Consider the following 24,597-nt stretch of genomic DNA (forward strand, 5'->3'; position numbering starts at 1 on the left):
AAGAAGGGTCCATGGACACTTCTCCGGTTAAAATCTGGGTAAAACTACTCAGCAAATTATCGAACTCCATATAGTTCCCACGAGAAGCTAGGGAAGGGAAGGTCCACCCCTGCAGAGCCCCGCTTGCAGAGGTAAGGCGACTGACGACGACTCCGAGATCGCCTGGTATCGGAGCCCCTCCGTTTGAGACTGAGCACCCCCTCAGCCACGCACCCCTCGGCACGGTGCGGATGACACCTTGGGTTGGGGATTTTTGGGGTCGAGGTTTACTCCTCCAGGAATATTGGAAAGGGAAGTAAGAGGATAGGAGGTGGGAGGGGTAGTGGGATATGGGTGGGGTCACATTGTCATTGTCTCAGGGATAATGGCAATGCGCTCCCGTGCCCTCCTCCTTTACCCGGGCTTGGGACCGGCACTTTAGCCCGCCTTAACCCGTTTTACCGGGTTAAAACTGACCACCGTGGCGGAGTTATATGTGTGTCTAACCCTAAATCCATTCTTCTATCAATTATCATTCGCAATGCTAGTATACCCTCTCTTGTACCTTTTTGCTGTCTGAACTCATATTGGTCGTCTCCTACCACTTCTTCTGCTTTAGGTCTTAGTCTTTTCTGTATTATGTTCAAAAGTATCTTGGGGGCCTGAGAAATAAGACTCAGTGTTCTATGCTTCTCACATTTGAGGGTGTTCTGTTTTTAGGTAATGTTACCGTTTTGCTCACTTTAAAGTCTTTTGGCACCTTCCCTTCTTTATACATAAGTTGTGTAATTTCGAACAATTCGTCAAGTATTGGTGGGCATACGACGTAGTTTATGAGCTTAATAATAGATACCATCTATTCCTGCTGCTTTTCCGTTCTGTCTACTTTTTATATCTTCGTGAAATTCCTTTCTTAATATCGTTGGTCCTAACTTATCCTGCTCTACTTCACTTTCTTTCTCAATATCTTCCTCTTGCAGTCCTGCCCCTTCATATAGTTTTTAATATACCTCTTCCAGCGTTCGACTATGGTTTTGTTTTCTATTTCTATCTGTCCGGCTTCATTTAATATGGCAGTACTCTTAGTTTTATGTCCTCTATCTAGCCTTTTAATGATGCTATATGCTTTATCAATATTTCCCTTCTTCATATATTTGTCTATATTATCACAATCATTCTATAGAATAGAATAGAATAGAAAAAGTTTATTATAAAAGGACGCCACACACACAAAAAAAAGACAACAACATCATATCAAATTTCCACTAAAACAATTACAAAAAAGCAAGACGGATGTTTGTCGAAATGACCATAAGGTGGTGGTGGATGTCCTGAGATAAAAGGGCCTCACTCAGCACAAGTCGCGGCGTGAACCACGACTCTGATATTATGTGGACCCTGTTGGGTGACGCACAAACACCGTATTCCATAAACATGGGTTAATGGTGTATATATTCAAATTCAATTCAAAAATATACATTATAATATATACTAAATTATTTTAATAGAATTAGAGTGTACATAGACAAATATTATCGCAAAGATGTATACTTAAGAATAGAATAAAAAACAAGAAAGTTATTAATATAGGTAAAACTAGTAAACAAATGTAATAATATAAACAAAATACGAATTCCATGAATGTGTATTGTGTAGTCTGTCTGTGTTAGTACCTATACAGGGTGTTAGGGGCATCGTAACGAAAAAAAAAATGGAACGCCTATTTGATTGTACTAAATACGTTGGTGGGTGTTTTTCTTGTCGCAAATGTTTAATTAAGATTTTGATTTTTTACTGTGCCGCAATGTAAGTCGAACAACGCGGCACACAGACGCTAAGCCTACGCGCGGCTACGTTACGTGTGCGTGATACGATGTTGATATCTAGGTAGGAGTTTTCATTCTCTTGTATTTAGAAGTTAGTGGTTCAACGTTTAAAAATGTTGAGTTTGTTGAAGTAAAACACCTACTGCAACGATTTTTCACGCACGGTACCTACCTACCAGTTATTAAAACGTTCCTAACTTATTAACAATAAAAACCCTACTCTTGCCTTACCTTAATTGTTATTCCTTCGGATGAAATACCTAGGTAGGTACCCTAGAACATGTCACGTCACGTAGGTATGCAACATCGCGTTTCCTCCGCGGTAGGTAGGTATCACACGCACTCACAAACACAACACCTTGCTCTTTAATAAAACATCAACAATCTTCCATACTTTTGCGCAGTAAATGGTCTATGATCTATCATCATAGTCGACACTACTCATTTACAGAATAAAACAAACACAAAACACTCACAAACACGAAAAAAATATCCTCGAAAAACATCACGCGATTCGGGTCAAGCTTAGTATTCGACTGAGCGGAAGCGCGCGGCGGCGCGCGGCGTTAGCGCAAAGCATCAAAGGCGCCGACGCCGACGACGCGCCGGCCGCGGCCGAGTCGAGCCGACGACTAGAGAGAGAAAGAGAAGTATGTTTATGGTGCAAGTGACAGAGAAAGAAATAGTATCTGTTCGTAATTCCTACTTTATTGGCGCGCATTGCCCTTGACCCGTGCCCCGGCTATTCACCTGTGCGGCTGTGCATAGCTGAAGTTGTAGGTACGTTATTATTTATTGATGACATTGATAAAATTTAATAATTAGTAATTTTTATTTGTTTATTTTAAATATGGGTTCTATGCAGCTTAAAACACAATATGGGACTGAAAAAAATTAAAAAAAAACCTAATTTTTTTATGAATTTTGCGACAGAAAATTCCACTTGATACCTACCAACTCAAAAGAAATAGTATCTGTTCGTAATGCCTACTTTATTATCATCGTAGCGTGCGGTGACTCATTGCCGAGGTCGATGTTAAAAATGTCTTCTTCGAATATTGTGAAGTGCGCGAGTTGCAATGTTGTAATTAACGAATTGCTGGCTTTTGTGCGTAATGTAATGGATTACATGGATGAAGAAAGTATTCACAAGTTGTGTACCACAGCATTTTCTGTTGAACAAATTGTAAACGCAAAGTCGTTACTTTTTGAATCGATTCCGACTACGAAGAAGATGCCCAAGCGACGAAAGCAGGACAAGAAGAGAATGTCAAGAGACCTAGAGGACATCATTAGTTTGATGAAAAGTGCTGATCCTCAACTCTTTCCTGTTTTTGTGGCCAGAGACCTGCACGCAATTCCACCGGTGACTTTTGATCATGTGGATGTGACTCGTTTCCTAAAAGAGATACTATGGCTGAAGAATCAACTTAATGTAGTGGAGGACAGAATGGTTACGTTTGATCAGCATAATCAACTCAAACAGGAAGTTGCTCACTTGAAAAATGCATCTTTAATTGATTATTTTACACCCAATAACAATAATAATGTAAACAGAAGACGTGGTGCGTGTTTACAGAACAGCTTTGACATGAATAGTGGACCCACGGGACTACAATATGTACCTGAGTATGTGAATATAAAATCGTCACAAAAATCAGTTGATACTGAGGGTAAAAATAAGTGTAATATACGTCCTTCCTTAATGAGGCAGTCATCTTCGAAAGAAATAATCATTGATCATTCTATCTCTTTCGACTGCATGCAAAACATAGCAACGGAGGATATGCAGCGTGTGGAGTTACAAACAGGAGGGAACGAGAGCGGTTGCCGGACGACTCCTACATGCGGTGAGAGCGCGAGAGTAAGCGAGACGACACCACATCCTACGGTGCGCGGCGAGGCCGAAGCGGTAGCGGCTTGCGTGGGCGCATCTACTACTACCACTACTACTAAAGAAACTCGATCGATAGTAACTAACTCAAACCGAAATGATTTTACAAGCCCGTGCTCGACTTTTTCACAAGTGCGCGTTAACAGTGGCGAGTGTAGCGTGAAAATTGATCAAGTGGTAGTGGACCCCGAGTGGCAAGTAGTTAAACGTAAGAAATCTGCCAAGCAGTATAAACTAATAGGTCAACGAGGTTGTGCCCCAACTGCGCCGGACGGAAAATTTAAAGCGGCAGATGTGAAGATTCCGCTATTAATTTCGAATGTTAGTAAGGAGGCTAGTGTTAGTGACATTGTTAATTATATCAAAGAAAAAACAAATGAAAGTGTATCCTTAAAAATGATAAACATGCGTAAATCTAAATCGTATAATGCGTATAAGTTGTATGTATCGAAAAATAAATTGGATATATTTTTAAAAGATGATTTCTGGCCCAGTGGCATAGCTTTTAGACGTTTTGTTAATTTTATGTACAAAACAAAAACAGAAAGTAAATAGTTATAGTACACTTCAACTATTAAGTATGAGTTTAAACCCTAATAAATATCTCTGTATGACTAGTTTTAATTGCTATGGTGTCAAGAGCTCACTTCATGAAATTCAAAATATGTGTAAAACATCTGATATAGTGGCACTCCAAGAGACATGTCTACTTCCCCATGACGTGCCTTTTTTGGGAGTCATATCGAGTGAACATGAATACACGGGTAAATCTGCCGTTGACGTTTCGATAGGCTTATTGAGTGGTAGGCCGTATGGGGGGGTGGCCATACTCTGGAGAAAGGACATTTTTGATAATGTTACAGTAATAAAATGTAATAGTACTCGTTTAGTAGCAATAAAGGGTAAATTAGGAGAACGATCAATAATTGTATTTTCTGTATACATGCCCACTGATTCCCCTGGCAACTTACCCTTCTTTACGGAAGTTTTGGGTGAAATAAGTGCAGTTGTGGAAGAAGAAAATACTGAGAGTGTGTTTATCCTAGGTGATTTTAACGCTCATCCGCATGAATCGTTCTTTAACGAATTGACCAATTTCTGCTTGGACCGGGGTTGGACTTGTGCTGACATTGAAAAACTAGGCTTAAATTCTAATACATACACATTTATTAGTGGTGCCCATAAATGCAGGCGGTGGTTAGACCACTGCGTTGTTTCTAGTTCAGCCTGTCAAACTGTGGTCGAGGTAGAGGTTGTGGAGGATGTATTTGTATCGGATCATTTACCATTAACCATTAAATGTGATATTAGCTTTGTCAGATCTAAGGTGGACGCGACTCGTGACTTGCGGGGTAACTCGGTAGTGTGGGGCGTAAGAGACGATGCACAAATAACTAACTACCGAGATCTTTGTTATAATAAATTGCGCGAGATTGATTTCCCTACTGAGTTCACGACTTGTAGTCGCGGTTTGTGCAAGTTGGAAGAGCATAAGCTAGTGCTAGATAAGCTGTATAATGACATTGTCGGTGCCTTATGTTATGCCGCTACGCAAACTAAGAAGCGGCCTTGTACTAAACCATATAAAAACATTCATCTTTGTGGCTGGAACAAGCACGTTCGTGAGTCTCATAGGGTGGCCAGGCTTAGTTTCAGGACTTGGGTGCTGTACAACCGTCCAAAATGCGGTGAAATTTATGATGAAATGAATAATTATAGAAAATTGTTTAAAAGTCGTTTGAAATGGTGTCAACGTAACCAAGACCAAATTAAAATGGACGTTCTAGCAAAACACCATTCAAAAAATAATTTTAGTAGTTTTTGTAAGGCCACTAGAAAGTGTGACATTAGGCCTGGCTTACCGGTGAGCATGAATGGGGTGAATGATCCGGTGCAAATTGCCAATGATTTCAGGCAGCACTTTAGAGTTAGTTCTCCTCTGGGCCTTTCGGTATCCGCCCACTGTAGCGCTGAGTCGACTTGCCAAGGAGAGGCACAACCGTTGAGCATTACTGCGAAGCAAATAAAGGAGGCGCTCAAGAGAATGACCGGCGGTAAATCTCCAGGTCATGACGGTATTAGTGTGGAGCATTTAAGGTACGCTGGGGCTCACCTGCCGAGGTTACTGGCCGTGTTATTTTCAATGTGCATAAGTCACTCTTACTTACCACATGACTTGATGAAAGCTATCGTTGTGCCCATTGTTAAGGACAGGACCGGTGACATCTCGGAGAGGGGGAACTATCGTCCTATTTCGCTAGCAACAACGATTGCTAAGGTGCTGGATAGTGTGCTTACCTCTGAATTGGAAAAATACGCCAACATACAGGATGCACAGTTCGGGTTCCGACCTGGACTCTCGACTGAAAGTGCTATAGTAAGTCTTAAGCATACTATCCAGTACTACACTGATCGTAGGACGCCGGTATACGCCTGCTTCCTGGACCTCTCCAAAGCCTTTGACCTGGTGTCATATGATGTGCTTTGGAGGAAGTTGGAGAGGAGGGGTGTGCCGGAGGAAGTGCAAAATATGCTCAAGTTTTGGTATGCTAACCAAACAAATCAGGTCAAGTGGGCGGATTCCTTATCGGATGCGTATGTGTTGGAATGCGGGGTTAGACAGGGGGGGTTGTCTTCTCCCAAGCTTTTCAACATCTACATTGACGATCTCATTGTGAAGCTGAGCAGCATGCGTGTCGGTTGCAGTATAGATGGAGTTAGCACAAACAATATAAGCTACGCTGACGACATGGTGCTGCTCAGCCCCACGGTGGGGGGCCTTAAGGATTTGTTGAAGGTCTGTGAGGCCTATGCTGCTGAGCATGGTCTCAGTTATAATGTGAAAAAGACTGAATACATGGTCTTTGAGGTCGCGGGTAAATGTTCCCATAACAACACCAGCGTTTCCCTTAATGGTATGAATATAAAACGGGTAAATAAATTTCAATATCTGGGGCATGTTATAACCGGCGACCTCAAAGACGATGATGACATTGAAAGGGAGCGCAGGGCTCTTGCGGTTAGGGGTAATATGCTGGCTCGCAAATTTTCTCGCTGTACGGATGATGTCAAGGTCACGCTTTTTAAAGCATATTGTCAAAGTATGTATGTACACGGGAAATCTGTGGGTTGGGTACACCAAAAAATCGCTTGAGACCCTGCGTATACAGTATAATAATGTCTTTAGGATGATGTTGGGTCTACCGCGTTTTTGTAGCGCTTCGGGGATGTTTGCGGAGTATCAGACCGATGGTTTCGAAGCGATCTTACGCAAAAAAACTGGCTCCCTGCTCACCAGGTTGAGAAACAGCCCCAACAGCATCCTGAAGACATTAGCTGATCGATACACATCGCCGCTTTGGAGATGTTTTGTGCGTAGGGTGACGATCACGGGAAATTACCCGTTCACGTGATGGTCATGAATGCGTGCAAAATATAAATTTTCGTTACTAACAATAGTTTCATAAGTCACATCTTACTAACATAATATGGATGTAATTTTTTGATCCGAAATAAACAATTTTATTATTATTATTATTATTATTTATTGGCGCGCGTTGCCCTTGATCCGTGCGGCTATTCACGTCCGAGTATTCATCAAGACAGATCAAACAAGCCCTTACTCGGAGGTCTTACGTCCCAGGATCCTTTAATTATGTGTTAGAACCTTCTTGGCCTATGTGGTCCAGTGGTTGGGCGATGGGCTAATGATGCGGAGGGTCCGGGTTCGTATTCCGGTGGGGACATATCACAAAAATCTGTTTATAAGGCCGTTGGTTAGGACGTTACAGGCTGATCACCTGATTGTCCGAAAGTGAAATGATCCGTGCTTCGGAAGGCACGTTAAGCCGTTGCTCCCGTCTACTAGGTACTTCTGTAAGTACTTAGCCGTTACATGAATATTGTACACAGAACAGGATAGATTTAATTAGTTCTTTATTGATGATTTATTAATGAGATTTAAAACCACGAATAACTTAGTACTTAGTACCTCGGTACCAACATGTAACAAGAAAAATAAGATCACTCCTCTCGGACAATTTTTTTCTTTGAACATGCCGACATTGCCTACGCGGCGGAGTTGCCGAACTATCGATAGGTAGATTATCAATTGTTGAACTTGAAAATTGTCTAAACTATCGAAAGTAGTGATAGTACATTTAGATCGATACTAGCGATAGTACCGATAGGTCTTGCTTTGTAACAATAATGGGTATTGATCTAAAAGATCTATCGATAGGTTAATACCTACTATTGGTTTTTTTTAACTAGGTATCGATAGAATATCGATAGGCAACACTCTGGCGGAGTGTCCGCCCAATTCTAGACGCGATCTCGCTCGATTTTTGTGTAGCGAGGTTATGCGTAGGTACTTACATACTAAGTTGGTGGATGGTTGACGTAGTAGGTAACTAATTACCTAATCTGTGGTGGTTGTGTTAGTTGGTGAAACACTATATTTTTGACTACCTAACGGAGAAGGTAAGTGTAATAGGAAATGGTGTTAAAATACTGATATGTTTCAGAAAATTTATAAAGTGGTGTTTACCTGAAGGGCACAGCTAGATGTTATAGACCGGTGAGCATGAGACAAAGAAAACTCCCTTGAATTTGTACAATGTATATTTTACGATTATAATTATTAAAGTACAACCATGGGCAGGTAAAAACCCTATGGAGGGAGACAGGTCGCGCTTTGGTCCGTCAGGTTAATTGTCACTCCGTAACAACCATGGGATATCACTATATTTAAAAACACTGTCCGTACACCTGTAGGCACCTCACTTACTCGAGGACCTCCGACTATCAGGCCTACCTGAGGCGTTCCGGAATACCGTACAGGTGATGAGTTGAGGCCGGCTCAGGCCAGGGCGTGCTGGACGATGGCGGCGCAGCGGGCCAACTGTTACGCAGCTGGCGGGCTGCACGTCCACCGGTCAACCTCGCAGACCTTCACCGGGCCTTATCCAGTGTGTTGACAAAAGGAGAGGCGCGGCACATCCACATGCGCGCCGCACAAAGGAAAGCTTCGACGTGCAAACAACCAAGGCAAGCTCCGCCGAAATGAAGCTTGAAATAACTTGCAAACGCAGAAGAAAACAGTAGCAATCTTCATTCACAAAATTTGTTGAAATAGTCTGATCCAATCATAAACTTCTTCTTAGATTAAAACTTGCAAAACGTTAGAAAATTAAAACGTTAAAACTTTAAAGACGTTAAAACAATTAAAAACTCAAAACTTTAAAAACCCCATCTGCAACAAGGAATGGCAATGATTAGCATGTGGTTCAGCTGACAGCGTGGCAAGGCAACTCACGAGTGTAAAACAAAGAAAATAACTTACAGGTTCATCCGGGATAGTTGGGCATCGCTCGGATGAAACCTAAACCCACCCACTGGACCTTCGGCGATGGGATTTCAGTGATGTTGCTGAAAACAAGGACCTCGAGGTTATCACAAAGTTGGTGCAAAAATATGCACGAAGAATTGCGAGGACTCACCATCTCGGTTAAGTTGTTTATTTAAATCGAGACATCGGCTCTTGATGTCGCCGATAAATCGAGGCTTTTAATTTGCCCACATTATAGTTACGGCAGTGGAGTCTCCGGCGCTCTCGCGACGTCCCCACTTTTCATAACCTGTCTCTCAGCTCAGCCATCTGTCAGTCTGACACAAGAACCACGAACAAAGTTGCCAAACTAGAAAAAATCTACCAAACCATAAATTCGCCGAATCAACGACAACAATCGATCGACTTGTTTGATCCCAAAATATATAATTATAATATATCAAAAATAAATGTTGCAGATAATATAAATATTAATTTAGAAAAAAAAAGAAAATTATTAAAATGTTCGGGCCCATCGATAACCCTGCAGCGCCATCTGTGATTTCCTGCGGGTAAAATATAAAAACAACGTTATATCGTCAGAAACCACAAGATGTCGCTACAAGGCTCGTTGGTCCGAAATGCTTCGTTACATTGGTTGTTAGTTATTCTAATGACAACAAAGAATACAATTATTTACTGTTTCAACTGCTTTAGGTAGATAATGGCCCCGATTCCTATGAGTAAATGAATGAATAACCCGGCCGAATCAAAAAGGTATTTCGCTGGTATGCAAACCGTTTGACGTGTGCTGTCAACTTAATTCTGTCGGTTGTTTTAGATTTCTGCTTAAAATTGACGTGTATTCCATAAATTTTATGCCTGTTGATTATCCGTCCATTTAAGAATAAGAATAAAATAAATTTATTACTTACGATAGACAGAGAAAGAAATAGGATCGGTTCGTAGTGCCTACTTTGTAGGCCGCGCGCCGCCGCCGCGCCGCCGCCGGCGTGCGGCGCGGGGCGCGCGGCGCGCGGTGCGTGTGGCCGTTGACCCGTTCGAGCAGAACTGATTACGGATACCGCAAAATTGTTGTCTCCATTACATTGAAAATTTTCGATAATTTGTCATTATTGTTTTTTTTTATTGAAATTTGGGTTCTATGCAGCTAAAAGCACAATATGGAATTGAAAATAATTAAAAACAAAACTCAAAATTTCATGAATTTTGCGACGGAAAATTCCACTAGATATTAACTCAGAATCATGGTCTGAATCATCCCTCAAAGTTTTCGTTACGATGTCACTAACACCCAGTATATCGCGCGTGCCGCACCCCGATTCTAGCTCGGTCGGTAAAGTAGTTTGGTTACTACTAGTACTTATAAACAAAATATTTTTTTCCATTCGACCGCCGCGCCGCCGAACAGGCACGACGTGTTAGTAAAGTGAAATTATAAATTTGTAATAGAATTGCGTATATTAATTAAAAAGAAAAAATAAAGTGAATCAAATAAAGCAAAATATACATTAACCAAATTAGAAACAATGAATTACGTCCAATACACTCAACAACATTGTATGGGACATACCTAATAGTCTACCATTTATGGTCAGTCACATCTCTAGCGCGAGCAAGCCAACGCGTCTCAATGTTTGGATCTTGTAATTTAATTAATATCCTAAGTAATACAGTTCATTCAATTGTGTTATATATAGGACGGGAAAACAGAAATACACTTGGCGATCGCTATAAAATGGCTTTTTGCGTGTGAGCAACCGAAGAGCGTGGTGCGCGGCGGAGAGGTTAGCCAGAGAGAAATTTAAAAAATCAAAATCGAAAAGAAGTGACGCGCAGGCGCGGCGAGCGCCATCTAGCGCCGAGTCGGTTGCCCGCACCAAATACTTGCCGCTTTATTTTAAAATAATTACATGGCAATTCGTGTCGCTAACATGCCCCACCCCAGTGCGTCAGCACTCTTCTGTTGGAATTCTAGCGACGCGCGTTGCAGACCTCTGAAGGATACCAGTCTTGGTATTTATCTCGACAACTCTGACTCGTCCGTCTTTGCCAGGCATAACTTTCTGAATGCGTCCTCGTGGCCGTACGTTACGAGGGGAGGTCGGGTCCACAATCAGTACTAGGTCTCCTACTTGTAGCTGTCTCTGATCTTCATGCCATTTTCTTCTCGGTCTCATTTCAGGCAGGACCTCCTTCACCCAGCGTTGCCAAAATAAATCAGCAAGGCGTTGCGAGGTTCGCCACTGCTTTCGGAGATGTAAATCTGTGTCGTCATAGGTTCCGAGTACAGGTAGCTTAGATGATGACCCGAGTAAAAAATGGTCTGGGGTCAGAGATTCGTCGCTGTGGGGCTCTACTGATACGTGCGACAGCGGGCGGCTGTTCACCATCTGCTCGACTTCAGCCATCAGCGTGCTCAATACTTCGTCTCGGGGAGCTCGCTCGCGTAAAACGACTTTAAGCGATTCTTTTACGCTTCGAATCATTCGTTCCCATGCCCCACCCCAGTGTGGGCTGATGGGAGGGATGAAATTCCATACAGTGCCATAGTTGATGGCCTCTCGTTTCAACATGTCCTCGTCGAGTTCTTTAATTGAGCGTTTCAACTCCGTGTCTGCACCTCTCAGGTTTGTGCCATTGTCTGAAAACAGTTGTACAGGCCATCCACGTCTAGAAGCCATGCGCCTGAGGGCCATTATGAGCGCGTCCGAGGTAAGCTTAGTAACAATTTCAATGTGTACAGCTCTGACAGTCATACATGTGAACAGTACACCATATCTCTTCTCTCTCCGTCTACAAACTGTCACCTCCATTGGGCCGAATAAATCAACACCACAAAATGAAAAAGGTCGTTGATGGTGCGCCATACGTACTTCAGGTAGATCACCCATTCTGGGCGGCTGTGGTTGAGCTCTTTTTAGTCTGCACAGCATGCATTTCGAGACTACATGTTTGATGGTTGGACGTAGACGTGTAATCCAGTATATTTGTTTGATCTCATTAACTAGAGTTTCTTGATTTGCATGTGCGAACTTGACGTGATAAGCTCTCATGATCAGCTGTGCCAGGTGACTGCGGCCATCAAGGATCAAGGGGTGCTTCGTCTCGTGAGGTACTCCAGGAGCGGCGCTGATGCGGCCACCGACGCGAAGAAGCCCGTGCTCATCGACGAAGGGAGACAAGGTAAGTATTCTACTTTTCTTTTCTAATTGTTTTTTATTTTTCAGGTGTTCCAGATCATCGTGAAACGACTGCGACTGCGAGTAGCGGATCAACAGGCGCTCAGCTCGGCTCAACATCTCTCTGTCGACTTCTGAGGTAAGTTTTCTACATTTATTAATGAATAATAAAACTGTACATGTTACTTTCAGTAGGCGTGTCCATGAAGAAAATCGTTCTGGGTTCGGTACAGCAGGTAAGTCGCATTTAGTTGTTATAAGGTTAACATATTCCAGGTCCTTCTCACAGATGCCAGGTTGCATGTCAATTGGCCACATCTCTTTTTTCTCATATAGAAATTGAGGTCCATAAAACCATTCTCCTTGCAGCACAGATAGGATGCAGTTGTCTCTAGTGGCAATGTCGGCAACATTCATTTTGGTAGGGACATATCGCCATTCTTTTATCTCCGTAAGTTCGTCTATTTCACCGAGACGATGTGCCACAAATTGTTTATAATTGCGCGCCGTGTTCCTTATCCAGTGCAAGACAGTGGATGAGTCACTCCAAAAATATCGTTGTTGGGGAATGAGATTATGTTCTTCTACTATAGTATGTGCTAATCTTGCGGCCATCACAGCAGCTTGTAATTCCATTCTGGGCATACTGACATATTTGTTCGGCGCAACTTTGCATTTATTTATTTATTTATTTATTTTATATTTGGGAGACCAACAGCTCTTAACAACTATAGCAAAAAGAAAATCATACTTAAAAACTAAGCCAATAACAGGTTTCCACCTATATAAAACAGTATAAAAATATTAAAACTTAAAACTTAAGCGCACTGCAAAGGTTTAAGGACATGTACAGATGCCTAAGACAGTACAAAGACGCTGACTTAAACAATAAAAATAACGCTACTATCTTAATATTAAAAACTATATAACAAAGTGAAACTACAGTAACGATGACAAAATAATTGAATAAATATATATAATGCAAGTTGCTTATGAAATATTATTAAAAAAAGAACGGGAGAGTTCGCGCCTTACCGACTCACAACCAGTGTTAAAGAGGTCAAGGTCAATTTTATTGCTAAGCTGGTTGAAAAAACCGCTAGCTCGCCAAATAAATTCATTCTGCCGATAGTTAGTTGCTGCTGATGGTAGGTATAGTAGGGAATTATGACGAAGATTTTTACTTGGAGGCCTCAATAGCAACTTAGATAGCAAATCAGGGCAATCCACTTCACCGCAGGCGATCTTAAACAGGAAAACGATGTCTGCGATTTGACGTCTCCTATCAAGTGGTAAGAGATGATGCTTCTTGCATAACTTAGTGTAAGTGCCCAAATCATACGGTGTTTTGGTTCGGTAACAGAGGTAGCGCACAAACTTCCTTTGCATTTGTTCAATACGGTCAATGTAAGTGCTGTACTTGGGATTCCAAACCTGCGATGCATATTCCAAGATACTGCGCACAAACGTGCAATAGAGGACTTTAAGCGTTTTCACATGAGTAAAGTCTCTGGAAACACGCATCACAAAGCCCAGCGCCCGATATGCCTTTTCAATGATATAATCAACATGGCTGCTAAATAATAGCTTTGAATCATGAAGCACGCCCAAGTCGCGGATAGAATTATCTTTATTAAGAATGATGCCCTTTAGAGTGTAACCAAAAGATATCTGCGTACGCTTTCGACTGTAGGTAACTATGCTACATTTGGAGGGATTGAGATCCAGATAATTTTCGGTGCAATAGCCTTCCAGTCGCAAGAGGTCGGACTGCAGAGAAATTGCATCACGAGTAGAACGAATCGGAGCGAAAATCTTTATATCATCCGCAAAGCATAATAAGCGAGAAGTACGGAAACACAGATCGATGTCGTTCACAAAGACAATAAAAAGTAAGGGACCAAGCAAAGAGCCCTGAGGGACACCACTTGGAATGGACACCCAACTTGAAATGTAGTTATTAATGACTACAGCTTGCGAGCGATTCTTAATGTAAGACGAAAACCACCTTAGTAGGTCTCCGCTTATACCTACTTTAGAAAGCTTGAATAGTAGAAGGTCGTGTTGGATTCGGTCAAACGCCTTACTATAGTCCGTGTAAATGACGTCGACCTGTGCCCCATTTGCCATTGCATCAGTTATGGTGTTATTCAAAAGTATAAGGTTGGAGACTGTGGATCTACCTCGGAGGAATCCGTGCTGGAATGAACTGAGTGACTGCTTCAATGCTGGATAAACCTGCTCATACACCACTTTCTCAAGGACTTTAGAGATAATGCAGAGTTTAGATATCGGTCGGTAATTAGTGACTTCATTTTTGGGGCCCTTTTTGTGGACTGGCGTCACGAAGGCGCGCTTCCACATTAAAGGTACCTCGCCCGAATGTAGCGATTTATTGAACAATATACTAAGAGGAACAGAAATTGGCTTAGCACAGTTTATCAGTACTTTAGCTGGTAAATGATCTGGTCCTGCGGATTTTGAAGGGTCTAATTTCTGAAGTATCCTAGCGACTATATCAGGATTTACACAAACAGAAGAAATATCAGAGACTGAGTTTACGTGGTTAATATCATCACAATTAGAGCAATCATTGTGAATAGAAGTGTCAAGGAAGGTCGAACGGAAATAATCAGAAAAAGCATTGCAGATTGAGTCACCGGTATTAAATGTTTGATTATCATATTTGAGGCTATTAGGCATAGAATTACTTTTTGATTTGGAGTTTATAAACGACCAAAAGTATTTGGGATTTTTAGCAATAGACTTCTCCACCAAAGAAATATAATTTTTGTAACAGATATCTTCTAGGATCTTTCCACGATCTCGCAGTAATTTAAAGGAATCCAAGTCAGAATAGTTACCGTAGTTTTTATATTTAACGAAGTACTTGTGCTTTTCCTTAATTACTTTTTTGAGAGCTTTGCTGTACCATTTAGGATAAGTAACTGCTACAACCCTTCTACACGGAATATGTTTATCTCTTAATGATACGTAATAGTTGTAGAAACGAAGCACAGCTTCTTCCAGGTTCCTATTGGAGAGTTCGGCATCCCAGTCGACACTAGATATATCGTTATTAATAGCATCGTAATCGCCTAAATCGTACAAAAACTTCGGAACAGATAACTTATTCATAGGAACATGGTGTTCAAGGTGGAGATGAAGACAGAGGGCCCCATGATTGGGGTCACAGGATACAAGAGCACTATCAGACATGTCAGAAACTGTCACAATGTCGTCATTAGCGAGTACCAGATCTAAAGTTACATCAAAAGAATTTTTTATAAAATTAAATTGATGCAAGCCAAGTAGACTAATCGTATTTACTAGTAATACTTCATCGCTAGTGTGATAGTTACACGGCCTCAAGTGTTGAACCCCGCTGTCATCTGGATTCCATTCAATGCCACGCAAATTAAAGTCACCTACGATCAGAAACTTATCACCAGAGCGTTGATTCATAACTGCTTCCGTATTCTCCAAGAAGTTCTGTAGTTGTTGGGAGAAGGAATATCCTAGGTTCTCGTCGCATAAATATAAAACACACAAGTGTAATGTAATAGGTATACTTAGAGTACCCCCCTTAAACAAAATAGAGATCCACAAATCCTCCGCGCTAGAGTTAAACGAAATTTGATGTGTCACTGCGAGGTCCCGGCGAGTAGCTATCATGACTCCACCGCCATATTTTTGTTTCGTAGCCGCATAGTTACGGTCGCGACGCCACACAACATAACGTCTGTCGAAAAGTTCCGAGTCTCTAATACTATCCAGTAGCCACGTTTCTGTGATAATAATTATATCAAAACAACTCATACAGACATTACGATAAAAACTGGGAGTCTTCGTTCGTAGGCCTCTAGCATTCTGGTAGTAGAAAGTAAGTTTATTATTGTCCGGATCCATTGAAAAACATAAAAAATAAATTCAGGATAGAAGACACACTAGAAATATTATTGGTAAAATGATAAAATTGTAAAAAAGCTGAAGCCGAGCACTTTGGTGCAACAGTCGAATAAACGCGTAATAACGAGAAGCGCAATAGGACATAGAAACATGCAATATAAGTGCAAGCGAGTAAGCAGTCTAATTCAAACATCGTTAGCGAAAGCAAGATAAATAATATATGAGACATTGACGTTCCGGTCGGAAACTGGTTATGAGTAGGCAATGCGCGTGAACAATACGTATGGGTCAAGAAACAGGTTGTAGCAGAGGTGCAAAACATATTTTTATAGCGTACTGGGAACAGAGTTACAAGTGGGAGCAACAAAAAGACAATATTTAGAATTAAGTTAAATAATAGAAAACTAAAACTATATACGTGGCAAATTAAAGTAATTTGTTTAAATCATTCTCTCCCTTGATAACAATTATTTTCGAAGTGTCATTTTTCCTTGCGTGAATTTTACAGTGCTTGACCCAGACATATTCGTATCCTTTGTCCTTGCAGATTGTTTTGGCCTTAGTGAGCAGGCGTTTATTTGCCGGTGTGAGGTGATCGTTAATGTAAACAGGGTGATTACCACCGACACCAGCAATAGCGGACGTTGATAAAGATTTATGCCGACGAGCAGCAGCAACAAAGTCTTCTTTTATATATCGATTATTGAGGTTGATTACAATAGATTTGTCATTGGAGTTTTGAACCGGGACTCTCGCTATGTAATTAATTTGCGTTTTAGGAATGTCGTAGCCAATCGTTACACAAATAGCTTCTAGGATGCCAAACAGGTTCTCAGAGTTCTTCGCTGGAATTCCCTTGACTTCGATATTGTTGAGCCTTGATCTTTGGTCTCTATCAGCCATGTCGGATTTTATGACAGCAAGCTCCTCAGATGTCATGTCCAGTGCCGTCTTCAAAGCCTGGATCTCCGATACTTTAATTTCCAAGTCAGTAATTTTTTTATCCTGCTCAATCAAACCCTCATGGCTGAATTCGCAAGAGCTTTGCAATTCACCGATCTGGACCTTAATATTTTTCACTTCCTGAACCAAAGACGGAAGATCTACAAGCTGCCGCTTGATGTCACGTATTTCCAATAGAATAGCACTAAGTGAATCCTTCACTGCATCACTGTCGGAGGAAGCCGTAGGATTAGATTTCACAGCATTGTCCAAGCCAGACGCACGAGCAGGTCTAGGTGCAGGAGTAGACACACCACAGTTAGAGACAGGACTAATCTTGCACTGCCCACATCTCCACTGAGAGCGGCGATCTGGTCCCAGCTTTCGGTAGTTACCCTCTGTGATAGGGGCACAGCAGAACCCAAAATTTTTGCTACATCCTCCACAAGTAACACCATCATTAAATGCTTGATTGCAGGTTGAACACGTCGGCATTTTACAAACACTTGCACAAAATCCGATGGATAACGGAAAACAAATAAACTATTATAATGTAGTCAGAGGTTGACAATCTCTGCAAAACTGCCCAAGCAACGTACACGTTCGGTCTTATCGAGTGCACAACGGAGACTGTACTGTAATTTACTTGAAATAAAGGCAAGTCGTGGTTCTATGTTGTTATCTTCCAAACGCCAATATGCAACTGCGCACATAGCCTTTGTAGATGCGTCACATAATAGATGTAGCTGTAGGTTTCTATAGTAGTTAGTGTTATCATTGCAGGGAACGGCGGGTGTGGCGACGGTGAGCGCGGAGGTTGCGATGTTGGTGTGTGTAAGAGTGGCGGGAGCAGCTGCAGGGGCGACGAGGACTGCCGCGGGGGCAGCGCAGGTAAGGGCAGCCGCGGGAGCGGCGCAGGCGCGCGCAGTGGCAGCGCGAGCGTCCGCAGGAGCGGCTAGGGCAGCCGCGGGGGCGGCGCAGGCGCGCGCATGGGCAGCGCGAGCGTCCGCAGGGGCGGCCAGAGCAGCCGCGGGGGCGGCCAGGGCAGCCGCGGGGGCGGCACAGGCAAGGGCAGCCGCGGGAGCGGCGCAGGTGCGCGCAGGGGCAGCGCGACCAGCCGCAGGGGCGGCCAGGGCAGCCGCAGGGGCGGCGCAGACAAGGGCAGCCGCGGGAGCGGCGCAGGTGCGCGGAGGGGCAGCGCGACCAGCCGCAGGGGCGGCCAGTGCAGCCGCAGGGGCGGCGCAGACAAGGGCAGCCGCAGGGGCGGCGCAGACAAGGGCACCCGCAGGGGCGGCGCAGGCGCGCGCAGGGACAGCGCGAGCGTCCGCAGGGGCGGCGCAGACAAGGGCAGCCGCGGGGGCGGTGCAGGCGCGCGCAGGGGCAGCGCGAGCGTCCGCAGGGGCGGCGCAGACAAGGGCAGCCGCGGGGGCGGCGCAGGCGCGCGCAGGGGCAGCGCGAGCGTCCGCAGGGGCGGCGCAGACAAGGGCAGCCGCGGGGGCGGCGCAGGCGCGCGCAGGGGCACCGCGAGCGTCCGCAGGGGCGGCGCAGACAAGGGCAGCCGCGGGGGCGGCGCAGGCGCGCGCAGAGGCAGCGCAGACAAGGGCAGCCGCAGGGGCGGCGCAGGGGCAGCGCGACCAGCCGCAGGGGCGGCCAGGGTAGCCGCAGTGGCAGCGCAGGCGGGGCTGTCTTCTTTTTCACTCGGCGTCCGGTGCACTCGCCCTTGATAATAGCGTGGCAGGCGTATCAAATGAATGCTTTTCAATTGTTCCAGCCAGCTGATCCACTTGTCATAGATATTGTTAGGTACTACCTCGTCCCAATCAAGTTTGCATTTCCATGTTTGTTGCAATATTATCTTGCCTCGTATAGTAAAGGGCGACAGGAAACCGTAGACATCAAAAATGGACATAATGACTTGCAGTATTTCTCTTTTAGTAGGTTTCTTTTCTCCATTTATCAGACAAGTAGGTATTTTCTTAAATGAGACGTCAAATCCGAGCATATCCTCGTTAGGGAACCATAGTAAACCAAGTGTGCGTTCACTCTCATCATTAGGGCCCATTTTGAATTTAAGTGCAGTAGTTGCTAGCAACTAAATCACTAGTGATTCTTTTGGTAAACTTTGAAGTACATTTTCACTGTTGCTTATCCAGTTTCTTAATTCAAATCCTCCTTGACTGTGGATGTATGATATACATGTACTTGTTTTATTGCCATTTCTTCATCGGGTAAACTTTGAATGTAGTCATCACAATAATGCTGTTTACATATAGCTTGAACTGCTTGTGGCATAGTAGTTTGGAATCGTAGTGCATTCTTATTTTTCACAAATTGGGCAATAAATGGTGAACAGTTAGCTCCAAATATTAATGACGTCATTGTAATGTCTTTATTTGCTTTTCAGGTGACTTAGAATTATCTTTCTTTTCAGGTAAGTCTTTCCATAGAAAGCATCTTGGTCTTCTGGTATTAGTTTGACGCGTAGAAACATGTCTTTAATATCTGCAGCTACAGCTATTTTGTACTCACGGAACCGTAGCATGATACCATACAGAGACATAAGTAAATCTGGGCCTGTCAGTAGAAAGTCATTTAGGGACAAGCCAGATGACTTCGCAGCGGCATCAAATACTAATCTTAATTTTTTCTTATTCGGGTTATCTACCCCAAAGTGGGGTAGGTACCAGGTTTTAGATGTCCTTTCAGTGTTCTTTACCTCCTTGGCATAATCATTTTTCAGAAGATGTTGAAATCTCTCATTATACCGCTCTGCATATCCATCATCGGCTTTGATTTTTCTTTCCACACCTTTTAATCTCATTGCAGCAGTAGGATAGGAATCAGGTAGTTTGCAGTTAGGGTCTTTCCATGGGAGACCGACGTGCCAGCGTCCATCTATTAATTGTGAAGTCTTCTCTAGGTATTCTATTGCTCGTACATCATTTGAATTCTGTCTCGGTTTGTCGAAGACGCCCAAGGAGTCCAAGGTAAAAGAATGTCTTACATCTTCAGCAATCTCGCGTAGAATTTGTTCTTTCTCTAGGTGCTGATCGTCCACCAAGAGGAGAGTGGAACCAGCAATGGCAGCCTGGTCTGGCGCTCGAATAGGGCCGTGAACGCACCAGCCTAGCGGTGTACGCGTGACATAAGGTTCGCTTTGTTTACCTTTTAATATTTGTAAAGGCATAATAAGGTCGTAATTGTCCTGCCCGATAAGTATTTCGGGTTTATCACCATCGACACACAAATGGTCCATAATATTGTTCACATAATCACAGTTCAAATGATTCACCAATGAAAGATTTTGCACTGGTAGGTTCAGTTCGTTAGCAGTGCGCGCCCGTAATGTAAACATACCTCCGTCCTTGTTTGACACATTAAAGTTCACCATCTCACTTTCACACACAATGTTGTCCCATGCTCCACTCACGCGTAATGTTTGCTTGATACCACGTATCCCCACTCTCGAGGCAAGGGAACTACTTATTAGTGACACAGTAGAACCATCATCCAGTAGCGCAACTGCATTTATGATTCCGTTAGGTCCATGTATTTTTAATGACACAGTTTTTAATATCACTTTGCAATCGTTTGTTTTAACGCACGTTACAGTTTCGGTTTGCGGGTTCACGGGGTTTGTCACTATCACATTGGATTGGTGATTATCACTGGTAGGGAAGTGTAGAAGGCGATGTTGAGGTTGTCCACAATTGTCTATATCACACGGGGACGCGGGGCACTTATAGCGATTATGTGTCGACACTAAGCACTTAAAACATACACGATTACGTTTTACGATAACCCATCTATTTTTTCGTAGTGCTCTTTTAAACTTTTTACAGTCAAATAGTTTGTGTACCGATTGTTTACAAAACCGACACTTAACACTTTCGTTACGTTCGTCACTACTGTCTTGTTGCACTAGCAATGTTTGGTGTATATTGTGCGGCCGGCTATAGTCATTATGTTTCCGTAAATGTTTGTAGGTATTATCACTTTGAGATGGAATAACGAGTAAATTCACAGCTGTTTTAGATATCTTCGTCGCTTCGGCAGTTAAAAATTCAGATAGTAGAACGAACTTCGGCTTTTCTTCGTATATGTAAGGGAAACTAAAGTCGGCCCACTTTGAAATAAAAACAGATGGCATCTTGTTCAAGATAAAGGACACGACATTCATCGCTCGTAGGTATTCAACTTGGCCGATAGCTTGTACGGCAGCGACGTAATTTTGTACTTTTACGGCGAACGACACTATTTGTTTGTGATAGTCGGGCGACAGCGGCGGCAACTTGTTTATGTCTTGTATGATTTTTGTAAGTATGACGTCGGGGTTTCCAAACTGTAGTTGAAGTGTAGACATAATAGTAGCAGACGACGTGGCGCTAATTAGCAGTGCGGCGATAGCGTCTTTGGCAGGACCTTGTAGGCACTTTCGTAGCCTCCATAAGTTTTATTTTTCAGTAAAATTGCACAACTGTGAGGATTCTTGAAATGCTTGCTTGAAATAAAGCCACTCAAGCGGGTCACCGTAGAAGACAGGTAAGTCTCGTGGTGTAGATAAGCGACTTAACATTTGTGCATTCGATCCTATTGCAGTAGCGGTGGTCAATTCTTTAATAGCGTTAGCCAGCATGTGAACTGTCCCATAGTTGGTGCCGTCGTCGGCGGCGGCGGCGGCCGAGTGTTTCGGCGCGGGCGGCGGCGGCGGCAGTGGCGGCGGCGGCGGCTTCGTCGTGCCCGTGTTGTGAACATGCTCGGGGGCAGACGGCGGCCATTGTTCGCGTTCCAGTTCGGCGTGACTGCGATTTAACCACTGTACTACTTGAATTTTTGTGCAATTTTGTTCCTCTCTTTCATCTTGTTGTGAACTGTATACTGATTCATTTTCTAGGTCGGCTAATTGTGTATGGGACATACCTAATAGTCTACCATTTATGGTCAGTCACATCTCTAGCGCGAGCAAGCCAACGCGTCTCAATGTTTGGATCTTGTAATTAAATTAATATCCTAAGTAATACAGTTCATTCAATTGTTTGTGTGGGGTTTTATTGAAATTACCAGCGCTCCCTACATAATGGTCCTTCGTCGTCGTTGCAAGGTCCAAGTTTGAGCAGCTTTCCGCGTCGCGAGTGTGGCTCACAAAATTTTCATCCGCCATTAAAATTCTCTACGTGAGAAATGTGTCTTTATTGACAAAATCGTGGACTGTTAAGTCGCGTTTAAGTAATTTTTATTACAAATAAGTGCAGTGGTTGCTCGATGATGCTATAATCGTCTTAATAAACTCTGTCACGTCGTCGCTGTTAAGTGATATTTTAAATTTTAAATCTCTACGTGAGAAAACAAGCGTGAACTGTTAAGTTGCGTTTGCCAATTAGTGCAATGAACGTTGCTGTTAAGTGACTTTAAAGTTCATAAAAGTGCATTTAATTAATAATTCAAAACAATTTATTTGTTTATCTTCCATTTTTCATGGTTGTGGTGCGATGCTATAATCGCACGAACGGAGAACTTTGTCGTGAACTTTGTGTACAAACCAATTTTTCATGCAAAGGATGCTGCTATAAGTGTCAATTTAATCTTCGTGTAATATTTAATTTCGTCTTCATGTTCAAGACTAAAAAGTGCGGACTGAAAACAATTAAAATAAATAATTAAATTCTCGAACTTCGAGTTGTTGCCGAGAGTGTGAACGCGCCTGAACGCATCGTGGTGCACCATAGACACAATATTGACATCGACGCCCGCGCTCACCGCGCAGCTCCGCGTGTGCGCGTCGCACCCCGCAGATGTTAGAGGGGGACTGGGGGACGAACGCGGAAGCAGCCAACGCCCAGTTGACGCCATCTTGTCATTCTTGTTATCATCACTGATAGCGTGAAATTCGTTCACAACGCATATTTTTATTTTTCAATTTAAAGCTGTTTTACAGTGTTGTTTTATATAAATATTTTTAATTTAACTCACAACCATGGAGTTAAACAAATTGATCGCCGCCCGAGGCGTTGCTAAAGCAACAATTACGAGGCTTTTTAATCTCTGCCAAGATGGGATGGCTCTGGAAAAATTGAAACCCAGTGAGTGCGAAGTTAGAAAAAAGAGGCTTATCCAGGTATTTCAGGAGTACTGTGACACTAATCTGAACATTTCAGTTTTAGACCAGAGTAGCGCAGAGGACATCGCCAAGTACGAAGAGCTGTACTTGTCAACGCTGGCTATATTTGAAGAGGCCTTACTACCTCAGGCTTCAGGTAAATGCATGAGCATGGTCTCCGGCGCTGCATGCGAGGATGGAATTACTGGAATGCACCGATTACCACCCATCAACATAAATAAATTTAGCGGAGAGGTATGTAATTACCAAAACTTTATAAGCCTTTTTAAAAGTATTATTGATTCAAATGCAAAACTGTCGCCATGCGACAAACTATATTATTTAAAGTCCTTCTTGGAAGGTGAAGCTGCGGGTTTGATTATGCATCTTAGCCTCAAAGCTGAAAATTATACAGTTGCACTGCAACTTTTAGAAGAAAGATTTGACAACAAAAATAAAATCATCAACACTCACATTAACTCACTGCTAGACATACAAGTTATGACAAGGTGTACGGCTTCTGCATTAAGGGAAATTGTTTCTAAAACAAGACAACATCTGGGAGCTTTACAAAACATGGACGTGCCTACTAACCATTGGGATTTGATAATAATATGCATTTTGCAACGCAAAATTGACCCATACAGCCTGAGATGCTTTCATCTGGAGTTAAAAGAAGAATTGCCTGATTTAAAATCCTTTCTTAAATTTTTAGAACAACGAGCAGCAGCACTTGAGACTGTGGCAAACAGCGGCCAAGGTCATGGGAGTGGTGCAGTGAACAGCAGCCGCGGAGCGAGCCTGGTAGCCATCACAAACACACAACGAACACCACCTAGTAACTGCAGGTTCTGTAATGCAAGGTACCACAAACTACATATGTGTGAAAGGTTCAAACTGGCCTCGCTATCTGACCGTGTACAATTTGTAACAACGAATAAGCTGTGTCAACTTTGTTTAAACAAGCATCCTAACAAGTGCAAATTCATTTTTAAATGCTCATTTTGTAAGGAAAAACACAACAGTTTACTACATCAGGATAATCCAGAAAAAGTTATCAAGCAGGTAGCACTTTCCATAAATAAATGTGATGATGTTTTGTTGCCAACTATTAAAGTCAAATTAATTGATAAAAATGGCCACGAATTTTATGTATAGGCGCTTTGTGACTCTGGTAGTCAACTTTCATTTGTATTATCTGACTTGACAGATAAAATTAATTGCAATTTAACTGATGAGCATATGTCCATCAGTGGGATTTGTGATGATAAAAATAAAATAAACCAAAAAGCGTCGTTTCAAATTTATTCAATTAATAATAATAGCAAGTTGGATATATCTTGTTGTGTCGTGCCAAAAATAACCTGTGACTTACCACAGTTTAAAATTGATGCAAACAGCATTAATATGCCCTCTCA

The 24,597-nt window shown here is 42.7% G+C and overlaps 3 protein-coding genes across 4 annotated transcripts; 1 reads left to right on the forward strand and 2 right to left on the reverse strand.

Annotated features, from left to right (window-relative positions):
- Nucleotides 1-11,001: 11,001 nt before the first annotated feature.
- On the reverse strand, nucleotides 11,002-12,648 carry LOC126381262 (uncharacterized). Its single transcript, XM_050030757.1, has one exon. It carries the CDS (start codon nucleotides 12,646-12,648, stop codon nucleotides 11,002-11,004), a length of 1,647 nt encoding a protein of 548 aa, XP_049886714.1.
- A 5,389-nt stretch (nucleotides 12,649-18,037) lies between these two features.
- LOC126381263 (uncharacterized) lies at nucleotides 18,038-19,144 on the reverse strand. Its single transcript, XM_050030758.1, has one exon. The coding sequence runs from the start codon at nucleotides 19,142-19,144 to the stop codon at nucleotides 18,038-18,040; it is 1,107 nt and encodes a 368-aa protein (XP_049886715.1).
- A 3,745-nt stretch (nucleotides 19,145-22,889) lies between these two features.
- Nucleotides 22,890-24,222, forward strand: LOC126381264 (uncharacterized). Of its 2 annotated transcripts, XM_050030760.1 has the most exons (3): nucleotides 22,890-23,162; nucleotides 23,238-23,434; nucleotides 23,895-24,222. In XM_050030760.1, the coding sequence occupies exons 1-3, from the start codon at nucleotides 23,057-23,059 to the stop codon at nucleotides 23,958-23,960; spliced, it is 369 nt and encodes a 122-aa protein (XP_049886717.1). In that variant the 5' UTR covers nucleotides 22,890-23,056; the 3' UTR covers nucleotides 23,961-24,222. The 2 variants fall into 2 exon arrangements, with proteins under 2 accessions (XP_049886717.1, XP_049886716.1); XM_050030759.1 differs by having other exon boundaries at nucleotides 22,890-23,434.
- The last annotated feature ends 375 nt before the right edge of the window (nucleotides 24,223-24,597 follow it).

Source organism: Pectinophora gossypiella, unplaced genomic scaffold, assembly GCF_024362695.1.
Source record: "Pectinophora gossypiella unplaced genomic scaffold, ilPecGoss1.1 Pgos_41, whole genome shotgun sequence".
NCBI classification, from domain to species: Eukaryota; Metazoa; Arthropoda; class Insecta; order Lepidoptera; family Gelechiidae; genus Pectinophora; species Pectinophora gossypiella.